Source organism: Pseudochaenichthys georgianus, chromosome 15 (genome assembly GCF_902827115.2).
Source record: "Pseudochaenichthys georgianus chromosome 15, fPseGeo1.2, whole genome shotgun sequence".
Taxonomy (NCBI): Eukaryota; Metazoa; Chordata; class Actinopteri; order Perciformes; family Channichthyidae; genus Pseudochaenichthys; species Pseudochaenichthys georgianus.
In genome coordinates this window covers 28375432-28401441 of record NC_047517.1, presented here as the reverse complement: position 1 = coordinate 28401441, position 26010 = coordinate 28375432, and the positions used below count along the sequence as shown (strand labels likewise).

Genomic DNA, 26010 nt, shown 5'->3' with positions numbered 1-26010 from the left:
GTCACTTTTCACAGCTTCAGCTTTTGTTTACCTCTAATTGCCAAGCTGCTATTTCTGAGGGAGATGCAAGGTGCCACCCTCAACCAATATTTCTGCAGGGCATTTATCAATTATGGCCTCAAAAGCACTAATCTATCTTCCACCACATGTTTCAGCCATCTCCACCCTAAGCCTATAGCTAGCTGACTTTTACTACTTTGATTGGGACTTGAATCAAAACTGCAAAAATAAACAAATACATCATCCTAGCTTCCATTTGAAATGAAAACATATAAACATATGTGAATAAGATTGATTTATTCCATATGGTGCTGAAGGAAAAACAAAGATTTTGTGCAAAGCTACTGTCAGTCAGCCACACATTATTTAAATATGTCTGATTTACATGACTTTCTAGCAGCAGTAATAAAGATGTGTTTTATAGCTAAGGTGCCGCAGTGTATTACAGCAAGAAAATAATTTAAAAACTATATGTATGACATGCCTAACAAATAAGATATAATAAGTTAAGACATGAAAATAGTATTCTTATTATACTAGTTCTTATTATGTATATCTTCTTATCTGATAATAGGCAGCAGTTAAAGTAGTTTTTTATTCAGCAGCAAAACGCACTTCCTCTTGACAAAAAAATATTACCTCTAGAGCACGAGCATATTCAACGTGTCACAAATAAGTGATGGATGCATGTATAAATTGAGCGTGAGTGATGAGTTTATGCATGGAAAAAGACAAATCATTCTCAGCTCTCATGCTGCACTTGCTCTCAAGCAGTAACTTGAACAATGCACCGGTGCAACAAAGGAGAGGTTAACCGACAGTATCCGAATTCAATGTTCACAAAGCTCATGCTGAGCTCAACAATAACAACAAAAGGCGTTTTTCCTTTTAGTATCAATGACACCGCTGAATAGCAGCGCAATATGAGAGGTTGAGATTTACGTGGTTAAATGACGCTAAAAGGCTCGCTGATCATTGTTGACAGGTGGGATCAACCGAGAACTGACTCTGTGCTAAAATGAAGGAAAGAAATTACACATGGCATGTAACGCCTCTGCATAACTTAACAGAAAACACAGGCTTAAATTACGTCTTAGAAAAGAAAATTAAAGATAAAAATGTAAAAGCATAACTCATGCCCTGTGTCTGACTGTTTATCATACACTCAATTGCAAGTCACTGAAAAAGACAGTTATTTACCCTGTCATATTCATATTCATATCAAAGTTGAATCACATCATATCAAAGTTAGAAATGACAGCAGCTCTCTCATGGTTGCTGGAGGACCACAGGACAGTCTGGATTGCTACATCACATCATGAGTGTCAAAACGTATTGAAGGGGAGGGAATTACTTTTTGCATGGATCTGCAAAATGGACAAGAAGAAAAAATAATGCTTACCTGCACATAATTTCATGGGTAAGAAGAACTCTGCACATTTCTGGATTCTTGTCTTGACCCTCATAAATTATGGCCTTTGAAAGGAAATGAGATGGAAATAAAGTGAAAACAAAGACACTTCTTAAACACACATTAATTCACACAAATAATTACACTAACATGTTTGATATTTTTTCACTTCATAACATAAATCAGGGCATGAATACACATGATCTAAGGACAGCAGCATATATTAGAAGAGTGCAAAGGCTAATTCAAATTGAGTTAAGATAATCACAGCAAAATCAGTGGTATAAATTATATTATTTCATAAAAACATCAATGACATCAACCAAATTAAACAATTACAAAAATAACTATGACTAATAATACAAATAACAACACCATTTTTGTAATGGCAGCTATAACAAAATTAATGCTAATGAATAAGATGATAATAATAACATTCAATTGTATTTTTTTATTAATCTCGATAATATCCTGTGGCTCAGAGAGGCAGACAGAGAAACAGAGAGATTTTCATAAGGAGAGATCCAATAGAAGTGTCATCAATATGCTTATAATCTGGGGATATTTGGGGGAAAGTGTTAATGGGCAATCTGTTGTTTATTTTGAGCCGCTAACAATGATCTTTCTGTGGATAAAAAGCGGTGTCTGGCGGTACGGTTGAGTAATTTTTGAGCATTGGCTGAAACAGATGGCGTGGAGCTATCAGTTCTGCCGCTTTTCTCTCCCTCCCTCGATCCCTCCCTCCTTCTTCCATTTCTAAGGATAGACACTTCACTCCCTCGTATTGAACCGGCACCAAGTGCAAACGCAGGCAAAGCACCACATTATTGACAAAATACGTTTTTTTTAAAAAAATATTATAAATAGGCTACACGTAAAAATACAGCCTTACATTTATTTAATTTTTTTAAGCAATTTATATTTTTAAGGATTTTTTTTCTGCAACGCGAGAGGGCATATGAGATATAATATGGGAGATTGACTTTGGAAAAAGTGACATATCTGAACCAGGTCGCATCACTATCCCGCTTTTAAACGCTGTTCTACTTGACCTGATGTGTTCTTTTTCCTTGTCTTTTTTTTATTCTAGGAACCGGGCGATTATCTATATTGGTTTGATTTATGGCGGTGTTTGCAGCTGTAGAAACAGAAATCCATAAATTGCTTGTTCTGCGTCATTGACTCGGATCATTCGCACAGGAATGTAGACTGTGACCATGCAGTGGCACAGGCTTCACGGCTCTATTCAGAAGGCTCTACCTAAACCCTCCATTTAATAAGAAAACACCAGGTGGAGAGGTAAAATAAGGATGTCTGATTTTATTCCCCAAATTATATTTCACTTTACAAATCTTTGCGTTGGCTTCATGTGCTTTAAGACGTTATTATTTCATTATGCGCGTTGGGCTCTGGGTCAGAAATGTTTGCGAGGAAGATAAGTGAAATGCACCTCTGCAAAAATATGTATATTTATAATTATAATACTTGACACTTTTTTTAATATATATATATGTAAAGAGCGTCACCTTTGACTCTTTTCACGAAAAGTCAAATCAGATCATATGGAGCAGACGTAGTGGTTAAATGTTTAATGTGAGCCACAAAGAAGCCTAACTCAGGCAGAGTTCAATTGACTTTGGAGTCTTGCAATATGATATGGCCAAACCTAAACAGTTCAAATGAAAGCTGTCTGTTCTTGTTACACCGGTAATTTTATTTTATTTTGTGCCACAACTTCCAATTTGCATGCAGATTTATTTATTTTATTAATTTTTTTGGAAACAGTGTGGTGCATGCATCTCAGGGGTGACGAGATTTGCACGGCATGTTAAGGTTTTGCACAACTGAACTAAGCATGTGAGCAGGTTTTGCACTGTATGCGTATAGAAACAAGTGTAACAGCAGCTTACCTGCTTCGTCATGGAATCGATTAACCGTATGTAAAGATCCTGTTCTACTCTGACGCCTGGGGAGACAAAAAAGAAGGCCACTTGTGAGTTTTGAAAAATTGCAATGCATTTAAACACAAAAAATAGAAAGCTCTCCCAAAAAAGTTAAAGAACATCTCGTAAAAAACATCAACTGTTCAGATAGTTAGTACATTTATAAATACTGCTTTTATTATTAATATTGTAATATTTATAATTACTACTATGATTATTACCAATATTTTTGTATGTGGTTTTATACTGAAGGACAAACTCATGTCTGATATATCTGCAAGTGTTTGCAAAATAATAAAGACAGTTTCACTCACCATTGCTGTATAATAACTGTAGTTTGTAATGTATCCCATTGTTAGTTTTTTCACTGGTTGGTTCCTGCAGAAGACAACAGTTTGTAAAAATCAACAGAACATGCCCATCACCACCACATGTCTCTGTGTTGACAAAAATGCATATACTTTCTGTGCAAGAAGAAGAGAAACAGGTTTAGTTTTTAAAACGACTCTCTGTCATCAAAAAATTGAGTTTTTAAAAAATCAATACGACATGTGACTTCCCCTTGGTAACCCATTGCCATTCCAGGGAACATAATTTCGATACATGTGCTGATTATGTACAGGGGTGCAGGTTATTTTTTCTCAAATACAACGCTTACTTTATCTTTCTCCACAAAGTCCACAAAAGCTGTCCTTTCGATCTCCACGGGCTGACCCTGCCTGTCATACAGAGCCAGGACGAAATGGAAAAAATTGGATTTTCTGAGGTTGGAAGGGGGCTGCTTTTCATAATGTGCCCGTGCCAAGCCGACACCGCTGCGGGGAGAAAACAAGAGACCATGTCGGTTAAGCACCGGACACCGGGGATACTAGATGATGGAGAAGCTGATGGAAACATTGGAGATGCAGAAGCACGCTTGAGTACGGGGGAGATTTCTTGATTTGTCACAATAATGGGTAATCTGATGTAATGAAAGAAGGGAAAGCCGAAGGGGGGGCATTTATTGGGAGACCGTAATTGATACAGAGTATTCAGGGGATTGAGGGGTCGATATGATGAGGAGGGAATGCGTGAGAAAAATCAGATGCTTTTGGCATGCGTACCTTTGGGCGGCTGTGTTTGCATCCACCACCCCAGCTGTGTGCATCCAGGAGCGGACCGAGTTCAGTCCGAGCGGTTCCTCCTTCATCGTCGTCCCACCCCGCGGTATAGTTTCCTGAATTCCAAACATTTAGGACAATTTGCGTGAAAAAGAGCCTCCTGCGAAATAAGGGAAATAAACCTCCAAGCGTGTTATCCTTTAGGGTTGGTTTTTTTCACAGGATAAGTAGCGAGAGCCGATTCACACTTGCGAGGGAAAACCCGGTCCACAGGTCTTGCCTCCCTCTTCAGTCCGTCCGATGTGAACAATTCTCAAAGTGCTGTACTTAGTTAGAGCGGTATCCACAGACTGCAAAAGTGAATTGTTCAACAGACAAGATTTTTTTTTTTTGCTATTGTTCCTCTATGCTTTTTCTTTTTCTTTTTTTTGTGCTATTCACAGAAAAATCGATGGCAGTTGTTGTATGTTTGTGGGTGATGCTGCTCTCAAAGTGCCCACATCCCTGAAGCACCGCATCCAAAACCTTCAGGACTTCTTGTTGAATAAAAAACCCACTCCTGAAAAGGTGCTGCTGCTTCTCCACAAGACAAACACAGGCAAAGGCTGATCACCAGTGGAGGTGTTCCTTGTACACAGGAGAGGTGGATAAGGGGCCCTTTCGCGTCGTGCAGGATGGATGGGAACATGCAAAACTAAGCCCTCTTTCCCCGAGGACTGAAATCTTTCCCGGGAGCCAAAACTCTAAACCCACGGGAGAGGCGCTGTCAGAATATGACGCTGAAGAGGCGGAGCTTTGCCCAAATATGGAGCTCTGACGCTTCCTGTTAAGCAGTGGCGCTCCTCTGTACGGTGCAGCCCAATAGTGCTGCAGCCCGAGAACACTCATTCGCTCCACTTTTCCTCTTGCTTAGGCCCTATATGTGGTGAGTTTGATTTTTTTAATGATATGGAAAATTCGACCGGGTGTAACCATCACACATAATGAGAAAAAATATAAATAATAATACATGATAATAACTCGGAATTCCTTGCTTATTATTTCTAGCTGGCCTGATGATTGCAATTTCCGTGATTAGTTTTATTATTAGAATTAATAGTCTTTGACATATTTATTCGATTAAATTTGTGATTATTACAAATTGACTTGATGAGATTGTTTGTTCACTAATGCATCGAAAGCATCTCAATAGATACGTGAATACAGGCCATAAATCATATTTCAATAACAGCAGATCATGTTTCTTCATAACTGATATATTTCTATTGTGCATGTTTAACTCCATGCTGCGGGTTATTTTACTGTAATTACAATGTAATTAATTGAACACTGATTTCACAGAATCAGACATGATTATACATTTATTTATTAATTTACATTTACTTTTCATTGAAAATGATTAACAACAGATGATTTACTTTTAATTGTTTTGCATGGCAGAGCAGTGGATTTATTTAATTTATGGCGTTAAGAATAACATATGAACAAAGTTTGAAACCCAGTTCCTTAGTATCCATATTATTAATGTGAAAACAAATCAATCCCACCGCTGTGCCATTTACAGAAGATTACTTTTTATGGGATAAAAATCAGAGCCACAGTGTCTCATGACATTAAACAAAGTTCAGGAAATCCATGGTTCTGTGTCTTCTTTATTTCATGCACGTCTTGAAAAATCAGTAATAATCAGAAACATCTTAATCATTTTTAAAGAGCCAACTGCCATACATGTCCGACTCTGTCCGAGAGGGGCAAGCAAGCAATTCGGTTCATTAGTGGTGAAAAGGAGGAGAGGATGGAGGGAGAGAGGGGAGGGTGCGAGGAAGAGAGATGTGTGCTATATCCTGAGCAATCTATCTAGCTGGTGCTGAGGGTTAATAGCTGCTGCCAAAGATAAGTGAATTATAAGCTGTTGCTTTCACCTCTACACAATCTATTGCCAAATTGCCCAGTCACAAAATGAGGGTGTGGATGTTATACTATTTTTATTATTTAAGAAAAATCCAAGATTTAATTTGTGGGGGTAAAAAAAAAATCAATGGGGCCCTTTTAAAAAACAAGTTTTTGTTCTACATTAAACAAACCGAGACGCATGTTGTAACTATTTTTGTCTGTTCTACCGAGATTGCACATTTCTTTTTAGCACACAACTCACTCTGCCTTTTTTTGCTGCACATTTTCAAGTCGCTTATTATAATTTAACCCCTGATTACACGCACCAAGGCGATTTAAATCTGATTATCAAATTAGGAGACTTTGAGACAAATCCTCTTAGATCTGATACTGTTGACTGGAGAAAGAAAATGGATCTCCACACCCGTCACGTAGGTAACGATGCTGTCCTGAAAGGGAGTTTTAAACCGTATTTGACAACAAATGCAGCTGCCCCGCTATTTCAGAAGATATTAGAGGAAAATGAATGCAAATCTGTGTGCAGGAGCCATCTGGACGTGGAGAGAGGGAGTCAGCTGCTCCACACACTGAGGCGCGGAGCCTGAATCCGTCTCAGCTCATTCTGTGGGATCATCTGCGTGGTGGGCTTACACCGTGGAAAATGCGCTCTCCATCATTAGGTGAAATGTTAGCATCAAAATAAAAGAAAATGTTGATCCCCGTTTATTTTAGTGGCTGCATGCATGACAACTTTGCACAGGCGTGGAATTAGAGGATCATAGTCACATTTTCTAATTTTTCACAACAAAAAAAAAGCTTGCTTCCTAACTGCACTCCTGAGGTAAGTGGGGGGTGAGGAGCAGGGAAACAAGTACAAACTGTTTGCCTCATCTCTGCATCTTGGCCGCATTGAACCAGGCTGAATGCTCGTTTAAAATGACCGCTTGATGACACGGGGGGCTGTTATCTCTTTCTTCTATTCAGTGGGCACAATAGATGAACCCCAAAAGATTTGGGCTGGACCATTGATATAAAACCTAAGTCCCCGGGACGCGTGGCTCCCAATAAAAATGTACACGGTGACTCCAAAGACCTCCCGTCTCGCCGGGACGAGCTTCCTCCGTATTGAGGGTGACGTCTTCTTTTTTGTGTGAATTTACGGGGCGAGGCCCTCATGATCTCCTTAAATTTGCATGTAAATGGCGACATCAGCCGATACGCGTGCCAGGGGCCAGCGGGCCTCCCAGATGTCAAGGCAAAGTCAATCAGCCGGCCGCTGCCCAGCTGTCCATTCATGCACTTTATTGGGACAACACTTTCATCACGCTCACCTGCATTGTTTCCTAATGAAATGATGGGCAAAAAAGGAGGAAGAAAGAAATCTTATTAGCACGCACCAAGCAAGTTCGCTCACGGCTTTATCACAGAGGTTGTTTTAAAGTGATCTTATTCCGATTAAATATTAATCAAATACGCCTACAGTTACGCATCACTCCAAACTCCATATGGAACAAATAGGCAGTCAGCCCACTTATTGTTTACAGCAACTCAATATTATTCCATTGTTTAGACGAATACTATGTTGTTTAGTTAAACTTTAAGTTATATTAAATAATTGATGTGTTTATTTAGGTGTAGCCATATGTTACATGCCGCGCAAAGAAAATCTCAAATGTTCTTTTATGAGGTGTACTGTCTTTGTTTAAATAATCATATCACTTGTAGCTATTTTAAAGGGTCAACTTTTATATCTGTGATTTGAGATTTTTTCTCAAAAGTGGTGGAAAACAGACAATATTTATATATATGAGATCTTTTTCAATTTAAATTAATAAAATGCTTAATACCTCATTACAATGACAGACACCTTACAAACTTTGTTTCCAGAAGCTATTAACGTTATAGGCCTAATAAACGGACGCGCGACACTTGATATGACATATTCAAATATCAAATTAAAATACAGTTTGAACGTTATTTTTTAATTATAGGGGTAAAACACAAATGGCCAAGAGTGATGAGATCAATCATGTAGGCTGTTCGTGTCAGGCAGTAATAGCTGATAGACGGACAGCGCCCCTCGTTGGTTACACTTGAGATCATTGTGTCGATATGAGGCAGCTGTGTTCCTCAGTGACAAGATAGCTAAATCTCAACATAGGTTTATCTAACACCCCCTCCCCGGCCCCAGTAGCGGCCAAAATATTGTTGTTTATGGGAAGGACAAACTATATATATAAAAAAAAAAATACTTAACCGAGTTAATTATAAATAAATAAAAAACACAAGACTGACGATTTAAATAAAATAAAAAGCGTATGTATACAGCTAAAGACTAAGAAGAAGACAGCGCATTATTGTTTACATGTCTAACATTTGAATTGTCACGTTAAGATACATTGACATTTTTTAAACGCTAATTATTATTATAAATATTATTTAGAGTTGGCTTTACATTCCACGTGTGTTTCTTTTTGACAACGTAGGACTTTTCAAATAAACACAAGCACATTATCTGGTGTGACCTCACATTTCGTCACTAACTTCTGTCAGAGTGTTCATGTTAATTGTGTGCAGTGGTGAGTTCTGTCAAGGGCATTGCCCGTGCGAACAATTTGCATTTCCATTCTGCTGTGGAAATGATGAGAGAGTTTCAGCGCGGTTTAGAGCCTCGCGGCGCAGTCTGTGGGCGAATTACATTTAAAGAAGGCGAGAGAAATTAAATAAGAAACCGAGACCACTTCAGGGCTATTAACATCTAAAATATCCCCTGGAAATTTAGACCAAAATACACATGACCAAATATCCAGCATACCTTCGCTCTTATGCAGCCACGTCTTGATTGTGTCCATCACAGCTTTTATAGGCCTGTCTAAAATTCTTTATTTAAAAAAAAAAAAACTTATCACGCTGCCTCACATTTCTCAGTGGCATTGATGGAAGTGAGGTAAATGTGATTATTCAGCCCTAAATCGGAACATATTAACTTTTAATATAAGCGCTCTAATACCAAATGGAGTGCACTCAGAAAAACGGTTGCAAAAATGTGACTTTAAGGTCATTTACAATTCTCATCAGTAAGTATGATGTGCACATATTGCATCGGGCAATGTGGCCTCCAAAACGGGAGGCATCAGCTTTAACCTTGTTTTTTTTTCTTGTTTTTTTTTTTTAGAGCCCATGTGCATGACCACACAGGCAACAGCCTTTCCCTCAATACTCAAGAGAACTTAATTTGCCTGTTGACCCCTATGATGGAGCTACTGCCAACTTCCAGTGATACTGCCCCACCTGCAGGAGTCCCATAATTCTCAAGTCACTCATGTCAAAATGTATCTTTTCTACATGTTGCATCAGTGCCTCTAATTTACTCCTAAAGGAATTGCCATCCTTAAGGTGATAAAACAAATGTGATTGGCAAGGTCTCTTTAATATGAGTGATGCAATTCATTATCACTGTACATCTGAGTTTTGACTTTTGTCAGATATCTCTATTAATATTGGACTGTGTTACTATTAACAGAAATGTTAATTATGATGTCAAGATGGTGAGAGTCAAGGTGAAAGCTGCACAGCAATAGCTAAAAATAATCCATGCCAGCTAGAGTACAGTAGATCCTGCAGAGGAGTGTTACTGGCAAGGGACCTTTTTGCTGCAACAAAGAGGTGGAAAAGAGGAAGTAAATGAATTAGAGTACAAGCCAGTTTCTGCCTTTGTTTCATCCACACTTGTCCTGTCCCTATTTTCCAACCTCTCCCTTTTCCTTGCTATTAGAAGTGCTGCAAATTGTATAATGCTGGTCTTTGTTCTACAGAGTCAAGCCACATGAATAGCCGTCCTGAGCACAAAACACACTGACAAACTGATCATCTTAAAAAAGCAACGCCCTGGTGCTCACTTGGCCTACTTTCCACGGCAGCACTGGGACGTGGGAAGAGGAATAGAATTCAGGGGAGGATGTTCTTGCACTCTGGGAAACATTCAGTATAGTAAGTGTGATGCACATAAACATAGCCTTTGCATTGTCAACCTTAGACCGCATTTGCCCCAGATAACTAGTCCCCGTGTGCTAGACTATTCTCTTTGACTTTGCAATTGAAATCCTGAGAAGATTATGCCAAAGCTAAAAGAGGCAAACTCCAGGGTGGGATTTCAATTGTCAATTCCTGTTGGATTTGATAGCATTATGACATATAGTACACCATCTGCTACGCTTTCTGCGACTAGGTCTGCACAAGTGGAGCCTATTGATATGAACATCATTACAAGTACACCTATGGTTTTTTAATAGACAGCAATATTCAATCACTAATCATTTTCTCTCTCTTTACCACAGATGTATGACTAGGTTACAAAGCACAAGGGTAAATTAGGAAGGTGCAGGAAAGTAACCACTCCTAACTTTAGCTAAACAGACTTCCTGAAGCGCTAGATAATCTGGGGCTTCTATGTACACCGCCTAACCAAATGTCGACATCTGCGAGGGTGTGCATAAAGAAAAGCTCCTCAGAGAAACGGGGGATAATAATCTTAGTTCCCCTCACCTTCAGTTTGCCCATAGGGGTTTAAAAGGGAGATGAAGAAATCCTATGTAAACATGCCAAGTCAAATTTTCACTTGAAATGTGACATGGAGGCAAAGGCCAGCCTTGGTGCATCACTAATGCGGTTCCACACATGAGTTTTCAGTGCCCCTGGATGTAAACAATTGATGTATTCAGTCCGTGGTTTGAGAACTGACTCACTATGCACGCTTACCATGTTTGAACATCTTTTTATCCATGACTGTACGTTTAGTGCATAGGTGAAGAGCCCGGAGAAGTCAACACAAAGCTTGTACACAATCACAATCTCTGTGCTCAATAGCTTCAGCGAAAGTGAGTTTTGCTCTCCTGAGAAACATACAAAGTTTGAGCATCTGTTCCATCATGTAGTCTTTGTTGAGAAATTAAATATTGAACTGATCTAGTGTACCATGAATGTTTCACTCACATAGTGATTAGACAGACTGGAGAGGCAAGACATTGCAGCACTTTACACTCTACTTTAATACACTCTATGTGTTGTCGTTGTTGTTGTTGTCTTTAAGTGTTCTCCACACCAGATTATAATGTTGTTGTAGAAAATGGTTATAATTGTTGCTTCAATTAGGCTTAACATGCATGTGTAATTCTAGTACATACTACCATACATGCTCATTTAAATGCGAGTTATGAATAAGTGCACACAAACACATTCATCCACTGAACACAATGAGCATTATGAGGGCAGTCCGGCTGATAGTGCACATCAATTTAATTGAAAAACAAAAAACACAAATTAGAGTTTTGTTTTTTATTATTCAATTATCAACTTGGTAGCATCTGTTCTTATATTGTTATGTTATTGTGCAGCATATAAAAAAGGTACTGATTTAAATTAGTTTTCTTGATGGCAGTAAAAAAATAAAAACATCTTAAGCATAAAGGATTTTCTTTGTCATCATCTTTTTCTCCAAATCAACAATTGTCTCAAGGGTAAACCGCCTAATGATGTTTTTTTTAATACATTATCATGTTGGCTTAGATGAGCAGAGGAAGGTAACATGCGAGCAGGAGAAGGAAACGGTATCATCACAGAGATCATAAAATGGTGTCGTGAGTAGTCTTTTGTCCGGGACCATAGGAGAGTTCTGTTGCTAAAGGGAAGGACAAAAGCAGAAGGCGCCACGGGTATAAGGTTCCCCTGAGCAACAATGCTGAAAGTTTCAACTTGCAGCACATGGGTGTAACTTTAACTGGAATACTGTGGATCAAAGACTCACAAACAAAGTGGGTGGAAATGCTGGAGGAGTGTCTGTGCTCCAATGAAGGACAGGTTCACTAGAGAGAAAGCGGGAGAGACCATTTATGAAACGCAGACCAGGCAATCAAGGCTAATTACTGAGGCTGTGTTTGGTGAACTCAAAGGGCAGCATGATTCAATTAACAAAATTGATGTGAATTATAATTTTTGCTTATTTGGGGAAATTAAATTACCCTACATACAAAATATGTGGTAAAACAAGCTTATCAGATATGAAACAACATAGGAATTAAATATTGTCACCGCTTCATGTGCACTTAATTGAGTAGAGGACACACAGAAGATTTTGTATTGCGTGTCAAACATTCATTCCACACTCCTGTCTTGTTGTAGAAGGTGAGGGAATTATTCAGTTCCACTTCTTTAAATAAGAAACACAGCCTTGAAATGTGTGGGGCTTAAGGCAACTCATCAGGTTAGATCAGTGCAATGTGGATGCGTAACCTTTACACCGCAGTTGAACCTGCACATACACGTGTTATGAAAGGTCCCTGTGGCACTCTCCTCTTCTGACATGGATTTGAAGACTTGCCACTTTATTAGCTGCTAAGCCCCCAATACTTGTTCTATATAGTGGAGGCCTATGTTATGAGCCGGGATCTCATTGTCTTGCGTTATTAGAGGAAGAGTGTGCAGCACTCTCTTGTCCCCCCCGAGAGAATAGCCTGACTGTTTGAAGGGAAGCTACAAGTGCAATTTAACCCATCTTATTTACAATATGATCTTTTACAAGGACATCATCGCTGCAAGGATTCACATCTAATATAACCCCTCAATGTGATTCTTCTCTGTTTTCATTGATTTGGGAGAGTATTTTGTTTGATGTTCACTTGAGCCTTTAAAAAATATATATATATATCTCTGAATATGTCAAGTTAGACTTCCAGATAAACTGAAAACGTCAGTGTTCTACACTCTAATTCAGTATTCTTGATATATATTTCACTGGAAACTTCTGCAATAAAATCCAAACAATTGCTTTGTTATTAAAAGGTCAAAACTGTTCATTAATAAATGTCAGTGGCCACTGAGTGCTTTATGATAATATCAACATCAGCTCAGGGAAAACAAGCAGTTTGTGATCATCACTCAGCAGCACACACTTACCCTCCAAAATGGAAATTATCTATTGACATTGAATAATAAGTGCCATAGTGCCATCTAGTGCTCACATTTGCACACTGAACAATGACAGACCCTGCATGCACATAAACTATATCTAACATATATAGGCATAGAGCCTTACAAAAGAGGTTCAAGTGATAGAGAAATAGCACACAGTAAAGGATAGTGCAGTATTTACAATGATTGCTTGTGTGCATCAATGTGAGGTTTAACTACACTGAATGACCACACTGAAGATGTCCACTCTTGGGGGAAATAAACTCGGAGACAAAGGTTTGCCTTCCAAGCCAGGTCTCTGACTACCCTCAGTTGTGGAAAGCCGCAAGGATAATTTTCTTCAGACAATGAGACAATGTTGAAGGTTGTGCATGCAAATTATACTCTGCAATCTAAATTACAAAGACATACACAGACCTCAAGTCATCAGGCGTCGTATCTCACTCATAGGGCCTCCTGGCTGTTAGGTTGCCAGAGGATGCTATAGAAACAACAGAACAGAAATAATAAGAAAAAACACATGAGCCAAAACAAGAGTGTTGAATAATTGATTGTGTTTGTCTTTGCTGTTTGTGTGTTTGAGTGTGAGTGTGTGTGTGTGTGTGTGTGTGTGTGTGCGTGCGTGCGTGCGTGCGTGCGTGTGTGTGTGTGTGTGTGTGTGTGTGTGTGTGTGTGTGTGTGTGTGTGTGTGTGTGTGTGTGTGTGTGTGTGTGTGTGTGTGTGTGTGTGTGTGTGTGTGTGTGTGTGTGAGTGAGAGAGAGAGAGAGTTAAGACTGAGGGTCTGGACAGAGCTTATGCCCCTGAGCAGAGCAGACACATCCACTGGCCAATGGTTTGTGTTCAAAACTGTCTGATGGACCAAATGTGGGGGGAAGGGTGTGTTTATGTGTGTCGGGTGCATGTGTGAGGGTATTTACACACATGCCTTTGAGTGTAAATTGAAACAGAAATAGATGAGGACAGTAGCCGTGTTTGATTTGGTCAAAAGAGACACGATGAGCTCATGTTAAAATCATGACTGTTTTCGCATTCAGTTACATGGGAATAAAACAAAGTAAACATTTCCAGAAGACAAATGCTTGTTGTTAAACGGCTCAGAAATAGGTATGTTGTAAGATGTTAAAAAGTCAATATACCTTCATTTTGTCTGTGCTGGTAATGAGCCATATTTTCTGTGGAAAATGGCTGCTTCTCCGGAGGCACCATGTCTACTGAATGTGGCCCTGATCCTGGATAAAACAGAAGGCTCACCAATCAATCTCTCCAGGTTGCCCACAGCCAGAGAAAGCAGCTGCACCACATGTTTGCCTTGCGCGATAGCGACAAGTTAACATACGGGCAGCACAGTAACCATCCACAAGCAGCCTCTAGCTGTCTTATAATGAATTCCCACCGGGATGGGGAACTATCAGAGTCAGTGGTGTTACTGGAGGCTCGGAATAAAGTCAACACCTCTCCTTATACCTGATGAAGCTACGGCAAGGCAGGAAACACACTCATACACACACATACAGTCACACAGCCACAACAATGAACTTGTAAAAATGTGAAACATCAAATGTACACAACAATTAAGCTGTACGGGTTGTTAAATCACAAATTAGGCGCAGATCAAATGTTTCTCCTTCACACTGCGAGGGTGAATACAAACGGTTTGTTATGTTTTTAATAGTGTGCTGTTACTCAAGGCAGCTATTTTTTACACTGTAATTAATTAGTTGTATACATAGTAAAGACCATTGTAGAATTCAAAACAACTTGTTTCAATTATTTCTGAGCTATATTAAGCATCCCTTATTCTGTCCTTACGTATAGAATATTAACCACACTTCATAATGATGTCAAATCAAGTGTTTGTTTTTACTGTATCCAACAAGTAACATCTGCACAGCCTCATCAGATGGAGGTAAAAGCCACTGCAAACCCATTAGGTGCAGTGTGGAATTATACAGGGCTCCTTGTGTTGAAGTCAAGGATGTTTTAAAGACTTAAGCGGTTCTTAAAATAACGATGGTGTTACAACAGTGGTGATGGATCTGTTTTTAATGTAAAGGTCAAATCCCTACATCTATAAACTACTAATTGGATTATAAACTCTATAAGTGTTAAAGCTTACATGGGGTATATGTTTAAAGACACTTTGCAGCAGTTTGACAAGCATTTTGGGGAACACATGTATAATGTACAATTGTTACACTAGTTCAAATATGTGAGCATTTTTAATGTCACAATGTTTTCTATGAATAGCCAAAGACCATCCAGCTTGTATGTATACAGCAGGTACAAGTTGGCCCACCTTTATATATAGATATTGATATAGTCTTCCTAACCTCCAGGCCTCTGTTCTGCTGCTCCCCATGGGACTATGTGAGTGATGAGAGGAATGTGCAGCTCGGGAGATGCTGGGGAGAAGGTTTTGGTGAGATTTGGTCCAGGTCTTTCTGGGTGCATCTCTATTTGTTCACTTGGCACCTCCAGGACAATCTGCAGATGCAGCAAACAAAAAGTTTAAAACCACTATGGAGGCAAAACCAACTGTGTGTATCCAAAGCCTATAATCACAGTGGCTTAAAACGAGGACAGGTGATTAACTAGCTTCAATTACACGAGGGACCAGTAATATTTGGTTAAAAATGAGCACCATTTGTTAATGATGCCTTTTGGGCCACTATGCTATTTTTGGATACAAGAATAAACTGGCAACTGCAAACAGGAGATGTTTTTTTCTTATTCCCTTCCTTATTTCAGCTGAATATAGTTTATATTTGAATAGTGTATTTATATAGACTGGTTAACAGAAAAGTACAAAAGTATTCTGTTTTATCCACAGAAATGTGGCCCAGATATATTCTCACACTTCATCAGCACTTACAATTTTTGTATTTTTCTGAATGTGACTTTTTTCCCCTATGGGCTATCCTCCTCCTCCCAATTCTTGACAAACCCTTAAGAGAATGCTGTTTAAAGAAAAATAATCATTGAACTAAAAACAACTACCGAAGCTACAACATATTTTTTTCGATTTGAGCATAATGTTCTCACAGAAATAGAGAAATAATATAGATATAAATTGCATATTTTTTACGGAATCTGAGCAGTGGGTTGAGCAGAATATGAAAAGATAGTTGGATGGATAGATAGATGAATAGATAATACAACATAGGTTGTTGTCTGTGAAATAGAGAATGGATGTGTTTGCATTCAGTGTAATACCTATAGAAGTGGAATATACCCAACATATATAAACTGGATTTTCATAATTTCACCACTAGATGTCACCCACTGACCATAGAATACAAACGGGTGTACTTGTAAGGTGTCACATCATTTTGAGTTAGGAAGGACCATTGATTATCTAACATTAACAACAACCAAGCAACAACAACAAAAAGTGTCATCATAGATAGTATAAATTGTTAATATTTGTGTGAGTTGTGTGCCCTGGGCCTACTTATATCCCTGCCAGGACTTAAGCAATTACTTACATTCTGTACATTTATGAAACGTAGATGGCCAAAGACTTAAAGATAAGAACATTTTAATGCTGTTTATGCAGGCTATTTTTTGTTTATTTGGTTTTGTTGGCTTCAACATCTCGGTGTGAATGCAATCTGACCAACCTATCATAATCTGAATTGGATTTAACAGGCTGCATAGGCAGGTATTGATATATAATGTAAACACATAAAGTTAAATGCATAGAAAAGCCATGCTGGATGCACATTTAACAATATGATGCTCAGGAGGATGGATAGAGCCAGGATGTGGCATGTGTGCATGACGTCATTTCTCCATGTACTGTGCGCCATTTTGGAAGAAAAAAATCTCGGATAATTTCCGTGGTCTTGACAGATCTGGACCCGAGTCTTCACACTGATTGTGGATGCTATCTATTTCTCCGAGCAAGCCTCATTGGTTGATTAAGTTTCGCAAGCCGTGTACAGCAAGAGCTGCTACATGAAGCAATGGCGGGTAAGCTACTTTTGAAGGGAGGCAAAGGACCCACCTCACTTGGTGTGTGTGATGGCCTGAATCTGCAAGTTAGCTAGCCAATGTTAGCGCTGGCAAGCTAAGTTGCTAGTTGTCAAACTGTGTCACTGTCAGGTCATTTTATTGTCAGACCAAACCCGAGTCACACACAAACTAACGCTTTGTTATTTTCTACAGGAGTTGCAGGAGGAAATGATTTTCAGTGGTGTTTCTCTCAAGTGAAAGGAGCGATAGATGAAGATGTTGCGGAAGGTATGTAGCTAACGTTAGCTCGGCTAAAACGATGGGAAGCTAGCTTGATGGTCTGATGATGAGGATGCTCTGTGGGCTTCACATGAGATGCACGATAGCTGGATGTTTACACATGTTTTAATATTGGACGGCCATTGTGGGTGCTGCGATGCTGTTGGTGGATCAGTTGCACAAACGCCCTTTCCTGTGCATTACTGTGTGTCGCTAGCTGTATGCTAGGTGGTGGCTAAGCTATTAAAGGGGAGCGACCGTGTCCATGACGTCAATGGGCTGCGTCCATAAATTGTCTAGTGACATCATGCTTGTTTTCATTCATTCATACTTCAATTGGTGTACATGTTGTTCAATTTGACTCCGTGTGCCTGTGATGCTTTATTCCAGTGAATTGCCTCTAGTCTGTAGCCTAACACAGTAGCATGATTCTTGTTGTCATCAGAAATATGATGGTAAAAACTGAGCTATAGAGTGACTCACTCTGATTTCTGTGCATTTTCAGCTGACATAATCTCAACAGTTGAGTTCAACTATTCTGGAGAATTACTTGCAACTGGAGATAAAGGAGGAAGAGTAGTGATATTCCAACATGAACAAGAGGTAAGGCTCACATGGAGTGAGTGTGTTCATCAACAGCATTTTGTCTGAAGTTATATCCTGACTGTCTGCAATAATAATGTTTAAACCACATGACTTGTGTTTGTTTTCAGTCAAAGAATCGTCCACACTTGCGCGGGGAGTACAACGTCTATAGCACTTTTCAGAGTCACGAGCCAGAATTTGACTATTTGAAAAGTTTAGAAATCGAGGAAAAAATTAATAAAATAAGATGGCTACCCCAACAAAATGCTGCTCACTTTCTACTTTCGACAAATGGTAAGAGTTTGTTTTCCATCTATTTTGATAATTTGGAAATGTTAGTTTTTGAAACTAAGATGCAACTTGATCCCTGTCAGGTAATTGTTGTGTCCTCTTCTTATCTATTTTTGTCAGATAAAACTATCAAATTGTGGAAAATAAGTGAAAGAGATAAAAGAGCAGAAGGTTACAACCTGAAAGATGAAGATGGACGACTTAGAGACCCCTTTAGAATCACCTCTTTACGGGTATGTTTAATCATTCGACAGACCTGTCTAATTTTTGAACAGGTTTTTCTATATATTGTCTAAAGATGCATGTTGTTTGTTTCAGGTACCAGTACTGATGCCAATGGATCTCATGGTAGAAGCAAGCCCACGGAGGATCTTTGCAAATGCACACACCTATCACATTAATTCCATTTCTGTAAATAGTGATCATGAAACGTACCTCTCCGCAGATGACCTAAGAATAAATCTATGGCACATGGAAATCACAGACAGAAGTTTTAGTATCCTTTTTCGTCATCAGAAATACATCTATTCGATATCAATCAATCAATCAATGTTTATTTATATAGCCCAATATCACAAATGTTACATTTGTCTCAGTGGTCTTCACAGTGAGTACAGAATATCAGTATGACAATACGACACCCTCTGTCCTTAGACCCTCACATCGTACAAGGAAACACTTCCGAAGAAAACCCAGTTTAAAGGGAAAAATGGGAGAAACCTCAGGGAGAGCAACAGAGGAGGGATCCCTCTCCCAGGACGGACAGACGTGCAATAGATGCCGTGTGTAAATTGAAAAGATAATACATTTGCAACATAGGTAGTCCGATATGTGGCTTATAGTCTCTGCATTGTATCATGATGAAACATAAGACTGCTTGTTCCTTAACAGTGTGTTCCCAGATATTGTAGACATCAAGCCCGCCAACATGGAGGAACTGACAGAAGTAATCACAGCTGCTGAGTGCCATCCACACCAATGCAATGTATTTGTGTACAGCAGTAGCAAAGGCACCATCCGCCTTTGTGACATGCGAGCAGCCGCACTCTGCGACAGGCACTCAAAGTGTAAGTATTTCAACTGTATGCTGCAATGTGTAGTCAATCGATAGGTGTTGAATAGAACAATTCATTAATAAATACTTTTGATAGATTTGTTACTGTAATATTGCCATTGTTTGACATCCAGTATTTTTTTGAAGAAAATACTGGATGTCAAACATTTATCTAAACTAATATGGTTGTGATAGATATTCATTTTTAGTAGTTTTCTTTTTCATGCCTAGATTGTGTTGATATCTGTTACCTATTATTAAAAAGACAAAATGCGTATACATTTAGGACTAAGAATCAGGGATTTTTCCATCTTTGTTTTAGTTTTTGAGGAGCCAGAGGATCCGAGCAGCCGATCCTTTTTTTCTGAGATCATCTCCTCCATCTCGGACGTGAAGTTCAGTCACAGCGGACGCTATATGATGACACGTGACTACCTCTCCGTCAAAGTGTGGGACCTCAACATGGAGAACAGGCCAGTGGAGACGTATCAGGTGCTTAAACATACTTCTCTAGTGACTTCAAATACAACATGTAACCATGTGTGTGAGAACAATAATAAGCAGTGCAGTGCCTAAAAAATGATCTCTGAGGGACTGTATAAATTGCTATTTCTTACATAGACTGAAAAGCACTACGTTCTATTTTTGTGATCATGGCAATTAAGTCAGGACTTTCCCAAAGTGATATAACATCAAGCATGTGGTGCTGTACCTCTCCCCTGCTACTTTACACTTTTTCTACCATTTTTTTTTCAAGACCAAGTATTGCTTGAGTCGATTTACACTTCAACTATATCAACGGCTCAAGTGAATATTTTTGCTTAAAGTTCTGCGTTTTGTTTCAGGTCCATGAATACCTTCGCAGTAAGCTCTGCTCCTTGTATGAAAACGACTGTATCTTTGACAAGTTTGAGTGCTGCTGGAATGGCAGTGACAGGTATGTGTCCAAACGCTTGTACGCCTTTTGCTTTTTAGTTGTTTATTGTGTTTCTAAATAATAGGTTTTACTATATTACTAACTTATTTGACTTTGTATTTGTTTTTCTCATGTTTGACAACTGTTTATTTTCTCTCTTCACCAGTGCCATCATGACCGGCTCCTACAACAACTTCTTCCGAATGTTTGACCGCAACACCAGGCGGGACATCACACTGGAGGCGTCCCGGGAGAGCAGCAAACCACGGGCTACACTCAAACCGCGCAAAGTGTCCACTGGTGGCAAGAGGAAGAAGGATGAGATCAGCGTGGACAGCCTGGACTTCAACAAGAAGATCCTCCACACTGCCTGGCACCCCAAAGATAACGTGATAGCTGTGGCAGCCACCAACAACTTGTACATTTTCCAGGACAAAATCAACTAGAAGATTTGGGGCTCCAGAGGATAGGGCTTTTACCGTACCTGTGTAGTTAAGCCTACTACTTGTCTATCTGTATAAGAAGAAACAGCCTCGTTGTTCTCCTGGTGAAGAATTCGAAAGCACGCGTCTACTTTTTTTGCCACAGGAGGTTGATCCATAGGCCTGTTTTATTTTGAGTCTGAGCTTAGGTTGTTTTTGCCTTTGGCACCAGGGCAATCGACATGCCACCTGACCCAGAAAACCCAATTCGGGTCTAATTGACGGAATGGCACTCCCTAGAGGTCAGGTCAAACTCTTGAACGTTGGTGTTTGTGTTGACATTTTAAGCCTTCATTTCATGATTTAACGACAGAACTCTTGGAAGCCCTTAAAATGACGTCTTGTCAAAGTTGTAACATCATCTCAAAGATTTTGGGCTTTCTGAAGCACGGATTAATGGCCAATAAGCCTAACTGTAACATTCCCCCCATTGGCCATGTATTCAGGCCAAACTACAGGTGGAAGAGGCCATGAATTTGGAAAGTGGACTTGTTTCTTTTCTTTCCCCTTCCTCTTACTTTACCCAGTAAATACGGTGACATAATTTCACTGACTGTATCTACTCAAGTACACCTTGTCATCCACATAATAAAAAGAAACTAAAACTACAGATGTGTTTTTAAATTTAGAAGTATGTATTAAAACATGTTTATTGCTTTGCATGTTTTTATGTTGTAGAGAGGTGGAAAATGTCCAGTCACACCACTGTCTTTGAGCAGATCAAGCAAACTTGTTATGGAAATACCATTTGGGGCTACCAGTTTCAGAACCACTGTGGGAGACAACTGATAATGTGTTGGTGTCAAGAGATTAATTTCTTGTTTTTGACCATGTTTAGGGTGTAGGCTGGAAACTACATGGCACAAGATGGGGCCCAGGACAAAGGGAATCAGCCTTAATACCTACTTCTATCAGTGACAGCTACTGTACAAGTTATGTCCCCAAACGTTTTACAAACCTCATGTGCATTATTTGTAAATCCTATTTTATAGAGTTATGTCCTCATATACTGCTGCTATGTGGCTGTCTATGAAAACACAGGAGGAAATTGCACACCCTACAGTTTATGTAATAAGAGTGCCTCCTAATCATGTAATAAGTAAGAAATTCAGACAGGCCTCGTACATGTGCCCTTACTCATTTATTAGGGATGTCACCCAAACTTAAACCGTATTGCAAATGTGGATCTTATCTCCGTAGTTGTGAATGCAGAAATGAAGGTTGACTACACAAAACATATACTGATGACATTAAAACAACACATATTAATGCATTGTCTTTGTCCATTGATTCCTAACATGGTGGCAATGTATTCACTTGTTTATTATTTTGACCAAAGTTCAATAAAATTTTAATTGTGTTCATCTGCATGTGGTCCTTTCCTTAATAAATCCATGTTTTTGAATACTGGTTAAGAATCCATCAGGGCCATATGTGTATTTCCAACTTTTATTGTGTAGTATGATCAATATCATGGACCATAACAGTCCTCTTTAATACTTATCACAATTGCAAATAATTGAGCAAGCAATAATAGATGCAGTCACGTTAATACGAGGCTTATGATCCATAAGAAAACAAATAAAAGTTACATGTCAAAACAATTTCCTTTCTCCAAAGCTGATCTTCAAAACTCAGTGTATCCTTTCAAATCAAAGTGATATCTCATTGCAAAATGAAAAAGGAATGGTGTACAATATATAGTTCCCTAACGTGCAGATTTAAGGAGCAGGAAGCAGCAAAACGGCCATGTCCAGGCCAGAATTAGGACTACAGCAAAGAGCAGAGGAAAGGTCACTGTTGTGTTCAGGAGTAAACACCATGAGACAGCAATGACAGATCCTTAACTCTAATACAGGTGTGAGCTAAGAGGGGCCCTCAATGAAATTTGACCGTGTCACATGGCCACCCCCCATTGATCGTCAAAAGGTCCCATTTTAAGGCATGCCGAGGTGGTCACATCAAGGTGACATGGTGTCGCAACAGACCACCGTCCTACTTAGTAGGTGTTGTGGGAGGTAAGGCGCTTCCCAATGTATATCCTAAAAGAAGAGAGACAAACATGTCAAAAAAGATGGTACCGAGAACAAAATATACCAAAAAAAAACAGAGGGGAAACACTGATGTTCACATTTGAAGGCTCTACTTTATCAGAATAATACTATCAATACAAAAATATCTGTTCCATGTTACGTTTGTCTTAAGTAATTAATAAACATACATATTTACCATTGATTACTACTGGAACTTAACATAACCTTCTGACAATGCACATGACAAAGGTATAAATAGTACACTACTATGAGTTATTTTTACCGTTTGCCCACTAAATATGATACACTGAACATGAGAAAAAAATATAGGGCTGCCACTTTCTACAGAGTATTTGAGTTTTGGAACTGCTTTTTGTGTTACTGCAATACTGTTATCTTCTATCCTACATATGTTTAGAGGTACAACAGTTGTCCTGCAAAAAAACATGTAAACACTACACTGGAATCCATCACTCTGAAGTAATTGTCAGGCCATTTAATGCAGAGACTAACACTCGAGAACCACTAAATTATTCATGGTGTGTGGGTGCAGTTAAAGGTCTGTTTGCATCAGTGATGTTTCAAAACAAAATGGAAAACTAGTCTATATGTTCATGTATTATTATATGAAAAATACCAAATAAATCATGTCAAATTATTTGATTATTTATAGGCGAGTACATCAATTGAATGTGATACAAATCTGGGCTTTAAACATTTTTTTATAAATCCTTTTGCAATGTTCTGCAATGTTTTTAGTTGTTCTGAGTTACTGTAATATTGCCATAGCTAGAGATGTAATTATGAGGCTTACCCTAGGCCAACAGCCAGTATGTGAGAAATGATTAATGAAGGAAGGAAAAGCTTCAGAAAGTCAGCAGAGAGAACACCTCCCTTCTTCATGACGCTGGTGTTCCTGATGCTGAGAGAGGTCGTGCGGTTAGGGTACTTCAGCAGGAACTCCCTACAGAGAAGCACATCAATGTTTCACTGTTATGAATACATAGAAATCAATGAGTGCCAGTTTATTATCACATCAACACCTGTACTTACACAAACAATACAGTAAGAAATCACAGTCTCAGATAGATATATATATATATATATATACATAGACTAATATGTGTAAGAGATTTTAGAGCTTTATATTTGTTCGCTAACCATGTTCCATTATTGTTATCACTGCCATTTTCTCATATGTGGTGATTAGATCATAATTGTATTCAGACGGTTTAATAGTCATCAATGATTTGCATCTATAAATACCTAACAGCACATTTTTGTTATAAAATAATCATACTAAGAGTTACCACATGAGCACTTACTTTGGTGGATTGTTCTCAGGTCGACTGGACCAGTCCCAGATCCAGTCAGCGTTTTTCTTCATAATGTTCTCCACTTCCCATCTTCTTTCCTGAAAGTCTTCATCTGACTGAAAACAGTAAATGTGGAAAATCAAGCAACAACTCGGCCATAACTGATATTAAATAAAGCAACATTATGCTGTAAAACACCATATGAAATGTTGAGTAAAATGGTACCTGTGAGCTGTTTGTCTCTGATCCTCTACACAGAAGAAGAGGGGTCTGGGCTCTAAGAGGGCTAGTGTGAAGAAGACAACACAAAAAGGTCAGTTAAGTGTGACACATAGATGATCAGTATTACACAACATACAAGTAAAACAACTGTGCTTCCCTTCCCCCATTACAAACCTGTTGCACTGAGAACTTCCTCTGGAGCTGTTTTTGCCTGACTCGTGCTGTGCATCTACCAGCATTTTCTCCATGTCACACTCCTGGAAGGACATGGGGATTTGTTCCTGGCTTCCATGATGACTAGTGTTTTGAGAGCCATTGCCACTGAAATTCAGCTCAACCCAGGAACCTTAAACCAAAAACATAGTTTTAACACATTACATTTGAAGGGTATCCATAATGGCATCATTGGTCTATACGTTGTTTTGTCCCCCTGGATGTGTATTATTCTAAATTAAATTGTAATTTGTCGTATTTCTATTTGTATCTATAGTATTTTATGCTTTCTTTATTAATATTTAGCCATTTTTGGCCCTTTACTCTGCTGTCACAAAGTAAATGTCCCCTTTGTCGGGTGGATAAAGGTTTTCTGATTCTATATAGGCTGGGCCTGGGACTAACACACAGGCTGGGCTAAATTAGAAAAATAAACAGAGGCACCCTGTAATCTTCCTTGAGGTCATTTTGATGGTACAACAATACAGTTAAACCTTATTTACTGACTATGCCGCTGGGTTTATAATCTTTGTAGGGCTCTCCACGTCTCGAAAAAACATAGGTAGCGTTGAGCTTTAACATAGCAAGTTATCCAGATACATCGAGTGTTTACCTCCGGGCTAAGTATAGTAATATAACGCTGTGATTCCCTACGTTCAGCTAGCATAACCACTGGTTAGCTACAAGATGTTTCGTCCGTTATTAGTTACCTTGCAAACTGTCGTCCGATGAAATCTCCTTTTGCTGCGACATTTTACTGGTGTGATCTTGAAGGTCCAGCCGTTCGTTTTAAATGCATGTACGTGTAATCGAAATGATGGCGAAATGCCTAAGCAAGCAGCTGGAGCACCAACCACCACAATAACAATGACGCAATATTGTGTTTATCTGAAATGTGATTGGCTCGCAGAGCACGCAGAAAGAGAGTGTGCCACCCTGAAGAGCGCGCATGCCCGGACACGCTCTCTGAACAACCTCAACAACATGATTAGCAAGTTTCATATAAGCTGTTTTATATGTTTACAGCCCAAAGAGAACGTGTCAGCTCATTTCACATGTTGGTTGAACCTTAGTTCTTAGTAGTTGCACACAGCTGTCTGTAGATGGCAGTCATTGCTCATTACTCCCAGTCTCTCTCAGTTGTTGTTATAAAGTTGTTATAAAGGCCACACAAATATAACTATTAAACTGCATAAGGTGCAAACATTTGACCTTTAATTACAAACATATATATATGTGCTGTAGTCAATAATATACTACATTACACATATACTTTCTGTTGCATTGTCTTATGCTCCTGTCCTGTGTGCCAACCACAATGAACACTTGCAGGTTTAGTGAGTGTTTGCAAC

General features: G+C 39.0%; 3 protein-coding genes across 7 annotated transcripts in view; 1 reads left to right on the top strand and 2 right to left on the bottom strand.

Annotated features, from left to right (window-relative positions):
• Positions 1-5179, bottom strand: part of LOC117460144 (transcription factor COE3) — a 67101-nt gene extending 61922 nt beyond the window's left edge. For 4 of the 5 annotated variants that reach the window (XM_034101396.2, XM_034101398.2, XM_034101400.2 and 1 more), the window contains exons 1-5: positions 4458-5178; positions 4013-4169; positions 3669-3732; positions 3322-3377; positions 1403-1476 (exon numbers count right to left, since the gene is read on the bottom strand). In XM_034101396.2, coding sequence (XP_033957287.1) covers positions 1403-1476; positions 3322-3377; positions 3669-3732; positions 4013-4169; positions 4458-4585 — 479 coding nt within the window. In that variant the 5' untranslated portion in view covers positions 4586-5178. Of the gene's footprint in view, positions 1-1402; positions 1477-3321; positions 3378-3668; positions 3733-4012; positions 4170-4457 lie in introns of all 5 variants that reach the window. The other variant, XM_034101397.2, reaches the window with a different exon arrangement.
• An 11919-nt stretch (positions 5180-17098) lies between these two features.
• LOC117459509 (serine/threonine-protein phosphatase 2A 55 kDa regulatory subunit B delta isoform) lies at positions 17099-21484 on the top strand. The gene is made up of 10 exons (XM_034100320.2): positions 17099-17285; positions 17481-17555; positions 18052-18149; positions 18260-18425; positions 18543-18655; positions 18741-18918; positions 19325-19489; positions 19799-19968; positions 20322-20413; positions 20559-21484. The coding sequence occupies exons 1-10, from the start codon at positions 17279-17281 to the stop codon at positions 20836-20838; spliced, it is 1344 nt and encodes a 447-aa protein (XP_033956211.1). The 5' UTR covers positions 17099-17278; the 3' UTR covers positions 20839-21484.
• An 825-nt stretch (positions 21485-22309) lies between these two features.
• bnip4 (BCL2 interacting protein 4) lies at positions 22310-25538 on the bottom strand. Its single transcript, XM_034100321.2, has 6 exons — positions 25369-25538; positions 24620-24791; positions 24449-24509; positions 24233-24339; positions 23722-23871; positions 22310-22916 (listed from the first exon to the last, which is right to left on the bottom strand). Exons 1-6 carry the CDS (start codon positions 25409-25411, stop codon positions 22874-22876), a joined length of 576 nt encoding a protein of 191 aa, XP_033956212.1. The 5' UTR covers positions 25412-25538; the 3' UTR covers positions 22310-22873.
• Positions 25539-26010: the final 472 nt, after the last annotated feature.

Coding starts and splice junctions, on each gene's coding strand:
- bnip4 (XM_034100321.2), bottom strand. CDS start 25,411: ATGTCGCAGCAAAAGGAGATTTCATCGGACGACAGTTTGCAAG. Junction 24,792..25,368: donor ATCGGACGACAGTTTGCAAG/GTAACTAATAAC, acceptor TTTTGGTTTAAG/GTTCCTGGGTTGAGCTGAAT. Junction 24,510..24,619: donor GGAAGTTCTCAGTGCAACAG/GTTTGTAATGGG, acceptor TCTTCACACTAG/CCCTCTTAGAGCCCAGACCC.
- LOC117459509 (XM_034100320.2), top strand. Junction 18,919..19,324: donor AATCACAGACAGAAGTTTTA/GTATCCTTTTTC, acceptor GTGTGTTCCCAG/ATATTGTAGACATCAAGCCC. Junction 19,490..19,798: donor CTGCGACAGGCACTCAAAGT/GTAAGTATTTCA, acceptor TCTTTGTTTTAG/TTTTTGAGGAGCCAGAGGAT.